General features: G+C 41.4%; 1 protein-coding gene across 1 annotated transcript; it reads left to right on the plus strand.

The window, feature by feature from the left end:
- Positions 1-310: 310 nt before the first annotated feature.
- bco2l (beta-carotene 15, 15-dioxygenase 2, like) lies at positions 311-13,167 on the plus strand. The gene is made up of 12 exons (XM_078249841.1): positions 311-344; positions 3,518-3,695; positions 4,827-5,038; positions 5,555-5,670; positions 5,810-5,912; positions 6,506-6,643; positions 8,686-8,846; positions 9,262-9,432; positions 9,859-9,996; positions 11,044-11,226; positions 11,398-11,508; positions 12,958-13,167. Exons 1-12 carry the CDS (start codon positions 311-313, stop codon positions 13,072-13,074), a joined length of 1,662 nt encoding a protein of 553 aa, XP_078105967.1. The 3' UTR covers positions 13,075-13,167.
- Positions 13,168-14,609: the final 1,442 nt, after the last annotated feature.

Consider the following 14,609-nt stretch of genomic DNA (forward strand, 5'->3'; position numbering starts at 1 on the left):
CCCATCGGTCACTTAGACACATAAACATAGGAAGAAAGGGTCCAGGTTGAAAAAAATTTATTATTATACAACGCAAATGTATTATGTCACACTATGCACACAGTGACCTGCATCATGCAGCAAAGGACACCGCCTTTCATGTCACTTTTATTACTGGTTTAACGATATCAGTCAACACTGTACCGTACTGCTGTTTCGTGCCTGAAATCACTCCCTTCACTTAGCAAAGGTCCCAAAGGTTCACATGTTTTTATCAGGGCTTGTTTAAGTCCTCTGTGTTTGTCTGAGCCAATCCACAGAACGACCGGCCATGTCCAAGACCGCCGAGCCCCAGACACACAGCGGTGAGTAGACAGCCCCATGTGTGTGGCCAGATTCTAGCAGGTTGATTTTTATTCATCATTTATTGAAACATGAACATGAAGCAAAGGTAAAGATGTTTGCTTTGTTGTATTTGGGATAAACACAATGTAAAATGCTGTCATAGTTTTTCAAAGAGGAGCACCTTTTGCTTGTCATAGCAGATTCCTTTCATTCATAATCTATTTTATTATGAATATGGCACAGGTCTTAGTTCTTCAAATACCTTTTGTCATGCGATTTTAAATTATGACACGATAACAAAAACGCATTATTCTTTTGAGTTACGTATTTAGGTATCTGGTTGAATTTGTACGGAAGATGATTAGGGCCACATGTGAAAAGAATGTATTGAGTTCTGAGTTTAAAGTCAGAATTCTGAAAATAAAGTCAGAATTCGGAGAAAAAAGTAAGAATTCTGACTTAAAAAAAATAAAAAAACGTAAAGGGGAGGTGTTCCAGGCACGTCCAGCTGGGAGGACACCTCGGGGACGACCCAGGACTAGGTGGAGGGATTATATCTCCAACCTGGCCTGGGAACGCCTCGGGATCCCCCACTCGGAGCTGGTTAATGTGGCTCGGGAAAGGGAAGTTTGGGGTCCCATGCTGGAGCTGCTGCCCCCCGCGACCCGACCCCGGATAAGCGGATGAAGATGGATGGATGGAACTTAAAAACAAAACATTTCACTTATAACAAAAAAAAATCAAAATGTAGACATTCATAGCATTCCTGTATTTTGGTGTATCCATTTTTAAAGCAGAGACAACAACAACAACAGCATCTCATGTTAAGTCCCTTGTATAGAATTCCACACAGAAACACACACATGCACACAAAGGCCTGCATAATGTGGTTTTTTTCATAATGGTATTTTCTTGCATTTCAAAATCAGCGCTGCATTTACAATAGGACATGTTGGCATTTTCTATTGTTCCTGCTCCAAGGTCTCCTGTTGAATCAGAGCTGAAGAAAAGAATACGCACAATGTCTAATTAACAGCTTTTAGTCATTCTCAACTGGTAACTAACAGAATAAAACTGGCTGACAGGTCCCTGCACAGTAAAAATAAAAAGAAAAGAAATGGAAAAAGAGTTGTATATGACAGCTTAAATCCAACAAGGTTATTTACTTGTACACCGGCTTACTGTCGGTGCTGTGAGGAAAACAATTCATTAAAGTAATAGCTGTTACAAATAAACTACTTTTGCAGTCATGATTATCCACAAAATGAGAGATATAAAAAACAATATGTGAATCTATTATCCAAAACAGTTCTGGGCTCATCAGTGTCGCTGTTTTGGATTTTCATGAAACTCAATTTTGAATGCAGCAGTAGGAAAGTACATGAAATACCCGGCTTAAAAAAAAATGACAGCACATATTCGGGCGTCATTTGCAATTCTGCAGTAATCACAATCTAAACTCACAAAGTCTACATCGTGAGAGATTGTAAAAGTCCTCAGCAGTTATCGCTCTATTGCACATTCTGCTTTTTATTGTCTGTTGTAGTAGTGTCATGGGAATGAAGGAAATTCTGGTTCTGCTGATTGGTGCAATAACAATTCACAGCGTCAAAAAACCTCTGATACTGTAACCTGGGCTCAGTATGGGGCTCCACATTGAACCGCATTGATTTGCTTTTGTTAATCACATAACCCTCGTATATATTTTCCCACCTCCATTATGTGCTGAGATATGAGGTAATAAACAGGAATTGGTTATTGGATAAACGATAGGACAGGTGTCATTCACAGTGCATGACCCCAGAGAGCCATGAGTACATTCACGCAGGAGCCCCTTACAGGACATAATGTCTCCTACCACGGAAGATGTTTTTTCTCACTAAAGCACTCGTTTGGTTATCCCATTTGAGTGTTGATAGCTTAAAACACAGCCGCAGAGGTGTGAAAGAAGGCGTGAAAGTGTGGCATACTGTTTCTTTATAACACAACACATTTGTCTTAAAATTAGATTATGTTCAACTGAATTGCAAAGATAAAGCTGCTAAAGGCCTTCCTTATTAACGATGAGTTTGTATTGCAGGATACATAAATACTTACCTCACTTCCTCGTTCGCACTTGTTCAAAGTCTTAAACTATAAATGGTTCACAGCACCACACCTATAGTGTGTAACGTTATGCATGTAAGTGGTGACGTGTGTGTGTGTGTGTGTGTGTGTGTGTATGTGTGAGAGAGAGAGAGAGAGAGAGAGCGAGAGAGAGAGAGAGAGAGAGAGGTTTAGTTTTTTTTACAAAACAATACACACAGTGATTTGAACACACTAAACACACATTAGACACAGAAGTATATCATGATGTCACTTCCTTGCAATTCCAAAGCACTGACTGTCAAATGACCACACCTGTGAGCCAATCTGTGAAATACAGCCATCAGGTGCGTTAACACATCATTGCTTACTTGTAGACACACCAATCAGGTTTAAACACTATAAAAATGCAGCAGGTATGTGTAGTATTTTCTGTACTGTATTTTCAGTTTTTTTCAGATCTTTTATTTTGTTTTTTTGTTTTTTTACTGTAATTATAACCTGTACTGGATACAGTATTTTATGTTTGTTAGTTGTTTGCTGAGCTAACAGTGTTATGCAGACTACTGTAGTAGCTGTATGAAAACTGGGACATGTTTTGTTGTGATTCTCCATGTTGACATGTTGACTGATTTGAGTATATGGAGTGAAATAAATTATATTTTCCTCAGTCTGCAGCATTGGTCTTGTGTGGTGTTTGGTGAACTTATTGTATATTTGTACTTTCTCTGTGTATTTCATTTACAGTACTCTAATCACTGAGATGTAGAATTGCTACAAGTGTTTGAGGTTAGCAACAGCAGTGTGTATCTGGTTCAAACAGAATTAAGTCATTGTTTTTGCCTCTCCTCTCCTCTCCTCTTCTCCTCTCCTCTCCTCTCCTCCTCTCCTCTCCTCTCCTCTCCTCCTCTCCTCTCCTCTCCTCTCCTCCTCTCTTCTCCTCTCCTCTCCTCTCCTCCTCTCCTCTCCTCTCCTCTCCTCCTGTCCTCCTCTCCTCTCCTCTCTTTTCCTCCTCTCCTCTCTTCTCCTCTCCTCTCCTCTCCTCCTCTCCTCTTCTCTCCTTTCCTCTCCTCTCCTCCTCTCCTCTCCTCTCCTCTCCTCTCCTCAGTACCTAGCAGGCAGCGATGTCCGCAGGCCAAAGGGCTGGAGAGCATCGAGCCTCTGGTGCGTTCTGTGGAGGAAACCCCTGATCCCATCCCCACCACCATCACAGGAACTATTCCATCCTGGATCAATGGGAGCTTCCTGAGGAATGGTCCTGGAAAGTTTGAATTTGGGAAAGACAGGTATTTGAAAAATACTATGGAAAACAAACAATTTACAGTTTTTCTCGATTGCTAAGACACATTTCTTGAAACTTTGTGCTCTGGCCCTAATAATAATAATAATCTCTACAAAAACAATAGGTTCCTCGCACTTTCGTGCTTGGACCCTAATAAAAATAGTACATTTTTAGACATTTTAATGCAGAGATGTGAAACGTAATATCTTTAAACACAACAGGAACAGCAGAGCAACAGAGGAAACAATACGAGTCAGCAGACTCAACTTCAACACTATACAGTATAGTTTTGAGACGGCCTGTATCTGCTCATCTTTGAATACAAAGGGATTGTTGAGAATACACAGTTTGGAGATATTCAGGCAACAGATATTGAAGATATAGTGCGTAGTTTCTGTCTCCTCCATGAGGCATTCTAAGTGATGACAACAACGCTGTCGGGAGCATCCACGTGACGCAAGCCTTCTGTGATCTCGCACCACCTCCACCCCTCCTCCACACAGTTGCTAACACGGAGGATAAAAAAACACGATGGAGATCTTCGCTGCTGTTGTCCTTTTATCAGCGTAGATGTAAAACGCATCACATTTCATACACCATACACTACACCATTATGTAAACATAGCCATACTGAGAAATATAGAGAGAGTTTTGTGGAGCTGATAGGCTTAAGTAGCTTCGTATCAACAGCTTTCTGCCCAATTTATTTATTTATTTTATAGTGCAGCACGTACAATACTCTACTATATCATGGCCTGTGCAGTATCCTCTCAACTAGTGGATGAGCTCCATTCATTTTTCTTGTCCTAAAGTACATTGTTGTCTTGTTATATATTGTCATGTACTGTACTGTCTGTGTATGATTGATAACTAATGCATGTGTTTGTATGCAGCTGTTGTCAGCGCTTCTTGCCCAAGACAAACCATTAGTCCATTAATATAAAATAGTTGCACACTATAGCTTTAAAACCATGTAGTTTAAGCTGTCACACACTGAGCCAAGCGAGTGGTTAATTCAGCCTTCACCCATGACAAATCCTAAAAAAAAAAGAAATTCAGGTTCTCTCTTTGTTCTTTAATCATTTTACACAACTACCCTGGTGACAAATTACTTGTTTTTATTTTTTTCTCTCAGATACACCCACTGGTTTGACGGCATGGCCATGATGCACCGGTTCCACATCTGTGAGGGCAACGTCACCTACAGCAGCCGATTCCTGCGAAGTGACTCATACATCAGCAACTCAGAGAAGAACCGCATCGTGGTGTCAGAGTTCGGGACATTAGCCATGCCTGATCCCTGCAAGAACATCTTTGCGCGCTTCTTTTCACGCTTTCAGGTTCCGAGTATGTGTGTCTTGCTTACATGTAGCATATTACCATGTGTAATCCACCTCAGTGCAAAGTAGCACCTGCACTGCCAAATGCATTATTTAAAAACATATTCAGTTCATTTGTGGCATGAAGGTAACAAGGTGGCTGTGCCAGATTACTACAGGCAGAGTAGAAGTCAAACAAATCATCAGAAAAAAATATATTTTCTTTTTTTTTTCTTCTTCAATGCTCGTACTGCAGCCTTGACTGTATGTGCTGTATTGTGTATTGCTTTTGCAGCCCAATGACAGCCGGTGTTGCATCATAATGTGTTTTTTTTTTAGGTAAAGGGAACACAAGTCAATATTTGTATGTGAACAAGTGTGTGTGTGTAGTAGTCTGTGAGGGAAAGATCAATCTAAAGCATGGCATAAAGCTTCTAAAAAACTAATTAGGAAGAAATTGATGGAAAAAGTAGTTTTCAGCTTTATATGTCAGAACGATAAGTGTTATAATGAATATGCTCCTGACATCTGTATGTGTGAACAGAGGCCACAGATAACGCCAGTGTGAACTTTGTCAAGTACAAGGGGGACTATTATGTCAGCACCGAGACCAACTACATGAGACGAGTGGATCCACAGAGCCTGGAGACGAAGGAGAAGGTAAGTCAGTGTAACGGATAGAAAAGTCTCTTTTGAATGCTGATTCTGATGAACAGTCAGAGGGTAAGGACGAGCGAGACGGGAGACTGTTGATAATGAGCAATGAGGACAACAAAGATGATGATGCTGTCCATTTAAGGTGGACTGGAGTCAATACATTGCTGTCAACTCGGCTACGGCTCACCCACACTATGACCGGGAGGGAGCCACATACAACATGGGCAACTCCTACGGAAAAAGCGGTAACCTTCCTTCCCAACTGCCTTCCTACATAACCAAATATGTCTGTATTTATGTAAATATCCTTATGCGCTCCATCCAAATATGTCTGTATTTATGTTAATATCGTTGATCCATCCAGGTGCAGGGCTAGAATGGGGGCACGTGGTGGCACCGCCCAACCCTGAAATATGATCGCCCCCCCTCCTGATTAGATCAGGAGTACTGTCACTTGGCTGCCTGTTCTGCCAATCTTCCCAGCCCTTGTCACATGACCAATTCATGTTTCCATGGTGACTATCATAAATTCTGCTACCATGGAACCAGCACTAGAATTGTTAAAAAAAAGTAGTATTGTACAAAGTATTGTAGTCAGATAAACAATTTGTTTAAAATGAAAACAAGTGAAACTAATAATGAAGGTGACCTTTTATTTAGCAGAATTACATTGTGTTGTTCTATCCTATCCAATATTTTCTATAGTTCTAAGCAGATTTTTCTTTCGTGACTGATTATTAGTCCACCCTGTGCCACCCCACTTAAAAAATCCTGGAATCGCCATTGGATCCATCCTAACAAATACTGTACAACACCAGTTGTTTTTGGGCCTCCTCAGGTTTCTTCTACAACATCATTCGTGTGCCTGCTCCTGGGGAGAAAGCAACGGAGGACTCCGCAGACCTGGATGGAGCCAAAGTGATCTGCTCCATCCGTGCAGCTGAACCCAGGAAACCTTCCTATTTTCACAGCTTTGGTGAGACAAACACTACAGTATAACAAACACCTTCTTTACAGTAAGTAGTCTTGCATGCTGGATGTATACTGAAGTGGAATTACAGTAATGAGTTCTATGAGAGATATAGTTTTTCCGCCTGCACTGACAGGGTGAGTCTATACTTCACTAAAAGACAGCGTCTCAGTTTTTCCTCTGCTCTTATTAATTACTAATTTGAATTCTAGTCTCTCCCTGCTTCTTTTAGGACAATCACAGCTCCTTTTGTCTTTCTGCTCAGCTTTCACTATCTCTTTCTTTCCATAACTCTGCCATTGACTCACACACAAAAGTACACACTTTCCCTTACACTCTGTGTCTGTTAAATCTGATAAAAAGACACATAATCAACTTTTGACTGTAGTTTCTGTCTTATTAATTTCTTTAGACAGACCAGCGCATTGCAATAGTTGAGCCTGCTAGACATGGAAGCATGTACAAGTTTTGACAACAAGTCCCTGATCCTTATGATATTGGTAGTAGTAGTGTTATTGATTTAATATGACTACTGGAACTTAGGTCAGAATCCAGGATCATGCCGATATTTCCAACTGGATTTGTACTCTTCTTTAACAGCCTTGAAGTCTTTCTTCATTTTTATTGAAGAATTAGGGCGAATAAAAGAAAAGTAATACTAGTTACACTGGCCACATAGCACACCTGTATGAACATGATTGGATGTTACTAGTCAGCTGATTTTCAAGCAGTTGATGACGAAACCGCTGATAGTGAAGCATTAAACTGATGCAAATCAGCTAATGCAAGCACGAGTCCGTTGCTCTGCCCGGTCTTACACAGCGTTGCTCCGTGTGGTTGTTGCACTACGCCAGTTCCCTGATAATATCTCAGTCTATATTTCCTGCAGACCACCCTTGCTCTGCCAGACTGTCTGGCACCAAGAAATCTCACAAGCGATGGAACATACGGTTATACAAGGCAACACATAATTACTTCTGGCAGTAGAGCTACAGTAGATGGGGGGGTTATGTTTAGCCCCCATGTCATGTGTTTATCTGCTAGCACAATAATTTTGGTGGGCTGGGGCAAGAAAGATTTAGGTTGCAAAGTGATGGGGCAAAAGTGGAGTAGCAGTGTGATTCTGCAAAAAGGATTCATTCGTTTTTTGCAAACCCTCCATTACTTGTCCAATTAAACAACATGGGGCCACTTGGAAACTCTTTTTCAGCTTGCATACAGACATAATGCCCTGCCATTTATTTTCCAAATTTGGTTCACACCTGAAATCATGTTGGCAGGTCACATAGCTTTGCAATAATTGACCCATGAATGACCCATTTCATGTGTTTATGAAAATATTCATGAGGCATATCAGTGGGGCGACAAAAAACTATGAACTGTGACATGAAACTAGTCTGCAGAATCAGCATTTTCACTGATGAGTTACACTGTAAAAAGTGAGATTTCCGTCTGTCTTTTTACTATAAAGCAGGGCGAGGTGCTATATAAATACTGTTAACGTTTCAAAATGCTCAATCCACTTGGAAATGCACACAGCTTTTATTCAGAATCTGAGCCTTTAAACGAGCTGTCAGGACTTGTACTGTTGTAATGTCACCACTATAGTACAGTATATATAGGTAGAAAGTGCCGCTACTTAAAGTCATTCCCCGGCTGCAATGATGGTGCAGAGACTCCGAGAGTGCAGATGTGGAAGACCCAAATACGCTGACCAATCGTAGCAGACTGGGCTTTTTCAGGAGGGGGTCTTAAAGAGACAGGTGCTAAAAGACAGAGGGTGAATACAGGTATATTCAGACAGACAGTATGAGAAAAATAATGTGTTTTTTTGAACATTAAAGCATATAATCATGTTCTAGTAGAAACCCAAAACACAAGTATGCACCTGAAAATGAGCATTATATGGAACCTTTAAATGTGTCATCCCACCATGACACAGCATTACAATTATTTATGAAAATGATGAAAACATGATGAAGACGATCTGTCAATCGTGTGTTTTTTGAATGCATACATTTCGCCCTGTGTGTGCCCTCGCTCTCCAGTCATGTCGGAGAACTACATTGTGTTCATCGAGCAGCCGATCAAGCTGGACCTGCTCAAGTTCATTCTGTACAGAATCCAGGGAAAGAGCTTTCATAAAGTCATGACCTGGGAGCCTCAGTATGAAACCATCTTCCACTTGGTCGACCGCCACACTGGCAAGGTGGGTTAGTTTACTGCACAGCAGCAGACACACAGAAAGTGTGAGGTAGGAAACGCACACACCCGTTTGCTGAATAGTCACATCAGAAAAGGAAAGCTGCGAGCTAATCTGTTCACGCATGGCGGAGCTTTTTCCTTATTTATTTTGATGAAGTCACACTCTGATGGTGTAGCCTTTTCTTATACATTGTTACTCTCAATTTTCACATCTCATTACATAGCATACCCATTAAGCATACAATAGCAAACCTTTGTAATGTGAAGGTACAACACAGTAACAGCAGTGCCAGGGAATGCGCTTGTTCTCAAATGTTAAAAGCAACACAGAAACTCCTTCTTGTTTGTACAAAAGCCTTAATAAATCTGTGTTATTTTATGAATAAGTTCCTGATTGCTTGCTCTGACTGGTTCAACAGCAGAGTGAGGTGAAGTACCGTGCAGCACCCATGTTCACACTGCATCAGATCAATGCTTTTGAAGAGGACGGGTTCTTGGTCATGGACATGTGCTGTGGGGACGATGGTGAGGTCATTGGAGACTTCACATTGGAGAATCTCCGCAGAGGCCCGGGAGAGGAAATGGACAAGGTTAATGCATCCAGCTTGACTCTGAATCATAATGAAAAAGCACACATAATCAAAGAGTGCCTGGCATACTAATGTTTTATTAGTTTTTTGTCAGTGAGCAGCTCAGATTGAAGGTCTGGCTTTTACTCAACTGAAGAAATATTGAACTACCAAAAAATAGACGCGTGCGTGCATCTGTGAGTGTGCAATAAGCTTTTGAAATCTCTGCAATTTCAAATGTGGTGAAGTCTATGACTTCAATCAAAACATAACTAAAAAATAACATCAGAATTCCTCCAAAAATATAACTGCCATATACATGTTTTTATTTTGTGTCAGCGTTTTGTTTCTGTTTTAGGGTCTGATTGTCCCTGAGGTTGAGTTGCACCTTTCAGTCAAAGGAGCGACGCTCACAGTTTTTCACGTCTGTCTGATTTTGTTTGGCAGTTTTACAACTCGTTGTGCAGAAACCTCCCAAGGAGATATGTCTTGCCCCTGACTGTGGACGAACAAACTCCTTTGGACCAAAACCTTGTCACTCTGCATAAATATACAGCCACAGCAAAGAAGACCAAACCGAGAGAGGTAGGATTAAACGGTCATTGTGTATACTAAGTAATATGCTTAACTTAACATTACACTCAATCTGGTTTTCCTGGAATCAAGTAAAAAATGGGCCCTATGATCATGATAAATGCAGCCAATTCATTCCCACATGCAATTATCCAGCATTATGAGACACTAAAGGTACTTCAAGATAGTGCTTTCATGACTTACAGCAGATAAAAATTATGTTGAAATGTGAGTCCACCATGCAGCTGAATAATTGTCATTTAACAGCTCACACACACACACACACACACACACACACACACATACACGCGTAGTGCATTTCACTATCTTTGTGGGGACCCGTCATTGACATAATGCATTCCCTAGCCCCTTACTCTAACCTTAACCATCACAACTAAATGCCTAACCTTAACCCTTACCCTCACCCTAACCATAACCTAATTCTAACCCTAATCCTATAACCAAGTCTTAACCCTCAAACAGCCCTTTAACCTTATGGGGTCCAGCATTTTGGCCACACAAAGCTGTCGGGACCCCACAAGTATACTGTATTCCCAGTTTTTGGACCCCACGAATATAGTTAAACAAGAACACACACACACACACACACACACACACACACACACACACACACACACACACACACACACACACACACACACACACACACACACACACACACACTTATGGCAGAATAAAGCTGAAATGTTGAAAGAAAATGTGATGTTTTAGTTGTCATGACTACCTGAGTGACACTGTCCTCAGAGTGACACTGTCCTCAGTTCTTAGTGAGAGTGGTGTTATGTACATGTAACAGTTAAAAGTAAAAGTGCTGCTGGCTACCACAATTACTACTACACTTAGAGATGAATGCCTGGGATCTTGTGCAGGTGTCCATTTACTGTATGTATTTTAGAGAATAATGCAGTATTGATTCCAGCCTTCAAATGTGTACAGTAAATCAGGTCTGTTGGTGTGCATTAACTGGGTACATTTTGGGCTAAAATGTAAAAGTTGCACTGAAAGTAAAATCCTCACTTCCTCCTGTGACCCGTGCAGGTTTACATGACCCACGAGGAACTTCACGATGACGAGCTGCTGCAATACGGCGGCCTTGAGTTCCCTCAGATCAACTATAACCAGTACAATGGCAGACCGTACCGCTACTTCTACTCCTGTGGCTTTGGACACGTCTTCGCTGACTCCCTGCTCAAAATGGATGTCCACACCAAGGAGCTTAAGGTTTCTATCAATCAAAGACTTCTTAGGGAGGAAGTCATTCTTAACTGTTCACATCAAAGTTATTTCTACTGCTGCTTCTCTATCACTGAGGGCAAGGAGGCTGGGAGTTGGTTTTATAAACATGAAACAGCTCCGAGTGAAGCAGATGCTTATGTAATCTTCCCTGCCTAGGTGTGGCGTTATCCCGGCTTGTACCCGTCTGAGCCTGTCTTTGTTGCGTCGCCCAAAGCTACCGAGGAAGATGATGGAGTGGTCTTGTCAGTCATCGTCACACCCAGAGAAGTGAGTTAACAAGTACTACAAAAACAACACAAAAACAATCAGAAGAGCAGCAGCAGACGTCGGTAACAATATTCATTTGACTGGATTGTAACAGTGCACTTTGACACAATGCTTTGAGAGATATGAAGTTTTCAAAGCAGACTTTGCATATGAGTTTGTGCAGCACATTCTCGTGAACGGGTTCGTATGATATGCTACGGAATCACTTACACACATTAACAGTTGTATGACTATCTTTACATTGCCATAATCGTAGATTATTAACCAGATAAGCGAGAGTCAAAAGCGCCCCCAAAAAAAGTGTTCAAAGCTTAAAAAATAGCGTCAAAAGACGCTTTAAATGAATGAATGAACGAACAGATTATATTTCAGAAGTTTACTAACTGAGCAACGTTGTCTGAGAAAAAACAAAGTGTCAGAGTCCGTTGCAGTTGATTTTAGCCGACAAAGGGTGACTGTGAGCCGGGTACAAGCACCGCGAGGGGACCGTCCTTTCAGCGGTCGTTGCAGTTGAGTTTAGCCGACAAAAGGTGACAGTCATGCGGCAACGACAGTGAAAGAAAGTTTAGGCACCAAAACGACTAGGATTAGAAAAAAGATTGTGGTTTGGGTTAAAACACCGGTCACACCCTTAAGTAGTCCTCCCGGGACACGAAGACACGTTCCTGGGTAAACGTGTTGTATTTTCCCTGGGATAGGAACTCCGCTCCCCCACTTGAAAGTCCTGTGTTTTAGGAATTATAGTGCATTACTTTTCACAGTTATATAAATAGGCGGACTGGCAATCTGGAAGATCTGCGAATGCCAGAGGGGCCGACGCACTCTTGGGCCGATTTGGGCCGCTGGAAAAATTAAAAAAAATGCGGCAACACTGGCATATCACACTAGTTTGACAAAAATATGCAAGACCGTACGGCTGCAGCCTGGAGCCTCCTGTCTGGTGCCGTCGGGCTTCTACTTTTAACAAAAAGAAAATAAAAGCTTGCGTCTGGTCCGCTATATGTCTTCGCACTTTGTTGTATGTATATATTATGCAATATTACGTTTTAAATATGCAAGCATTTCCATTCTATTCTAAGATGGTGCCATGGTAGTTTATTTGAAGATTTTATGAATTGTGTGTATTATTTAATTAAGAGCCTGTAAGTGCGCCGCATGCTACTGGTGCCATAATCTCACGTGAGCCTGGTTTTTGCAAATATAAAGCAAATAACGTCCCCGTCTGAAATTGGGTCGTTAAGGGACGGAATTGGCTGAATTTTTGTCCCAGTCTGCCCCTGGCTGGCTATATACAGTATATGTTCGAATGGTTCACGATAACAGCCTGTTTTGTGTGACCTGGTCATACATATAAATCTCATAGTCTGGTACTTTCACTACCATTCTAGGGAGGAGGGTGTCCTGTGACCTTGTTCTTTAAATAAAATATTTCACCCCTCTTGTTTCCAGGAGAAAAGTACCTTCCTACTCGTTCTGGATGCCAAGACCTTCAGTGAGCTGGGAAGAGCAGAGGTCCCTGTCACTATCCCGTTCGGGACCCACGGGGTGTTTAACGAGATGGGCTAGCTGCGCCACGGTTTGCAGCTCTGCAGATAATTGATGAAATTGAACCAGCAACCAGCCACTTTATCCACAGTATGGAACATCTCTGTTGATGCCATTGCCTGTAAAATTCCTTTAACTGTGAAAGAAATAAGAGCTGGGGAAAAACTGCAGACTCATGCTTTTTGTTTGTGCCTCCTTGATAGGAATAGGTGCATGTCCCCACTGTGTGCTGCCATTACAGTCAGAAAGATGGCAATCTTTTGGAGACTAACAAGACAGAAAGCCCAGCATGGCATCAGCGCACTGATAATGTTTATCCTCTAAGTGTTCTTATATGCTCTTGTAAGATTTTGAAACAGCCTCTAGACAATGCACAAGTCCCATATGGATGGTGCTTACCTGGAAGGACTAATACTTTACGTTGAAAACGTCGAAACAAAGCATGAAAGTCAATACACACACTGAAATAAAACCCATTTCCCCCCCTTTTTTTCTGTTTAAACCCAAAGTGTTTATGCATCATCACGCCACTGGAAACGCTATACTCCCAGTGAGAACAGAACAGCACTTAGGATACATAAAAATGCATCAGAGTAAATTCAATTTCTGTCAAAGTAATGTGATAGAAATGGACAACGTCTGAAATGCCAGGGAAACAAATGGATCTAACTGGTCGAACGTCTCCAGAGAGTCTAGCAGAGGTCACATCAAAAATCTGCTGCCTTTTGTATTTGCTCAAAACAACCCAAAACAAAGTTGACGTACTGTACACAAAAAACGGACATGTTTTCATTGTTTCGTTTTCGTGAGCCAAACAGAACAGTGTGGAGTAAAACACACAGACCCTACACAGCATTTAAAGAAGCTTACAACTGCACTTGTCACTCCACCGTCTCCACAATTGAGTTTACTGATGCTTATTCCATCGGCTATTTTCCCTCTCACATTGATCAGAACAGATTGATTTGAACTGACTCTGGGATCTGCACCTGATACACACGCTAACGGCTGTGTGAAAGCTCAGAGGTTTCAAATATATTATGCCCCATGTATTTTTTTTGTGCCTTTTTTAATATTTCAAAAGAGACTTTCAGTCAAGAGTTACAGTGGAGAAGTTTTAAAGATATTTTGCAGCAAGTTCCAACCGTCAATAATTCATGACCGTACAGTACACACAGGCAGAGGTTTCATCTTTAGCTTCTCTTATTACACTGAATACTGAATAAAACAGGATGGAATAGAGCTACAGTACACTGTTCATAATTTCATTTAATGTAATTGATTTAATACTGGGAATTAACAACACGTGTTCCTTGCTTAAACTGGGGCTGTGTCTCCTAATAAGCATGCCGTAAAGGTCTCCCAAGATACACATTCATTAGCCCATAATTAATAATCGGAAAAGGCATGCTCAACCTGTGTGTGTGTGTGTGTGTGTGTCTGTGTGTGTGTGTGTGTGTGTGTGCGCGCACATACTGTATGCTCAGGTTCATTAGTAATCTCTCCAACGAGCATGACCAGTAGAGAGAGATACAGCGGCCTTTGCCCTCACATGA

Source organism: Sander vitreus, chromosome 5, assembly GCF_031162955.1.
Source record: "Sander vitreus isolate 19-12246 chromosome 5, sanVit1, whole genome shotgun sequence".
NCBI lineage: Eukaryota > Metazoa > Chordata > Actinopteri > Perciformes > Percidae > Sander > Sander vitreus.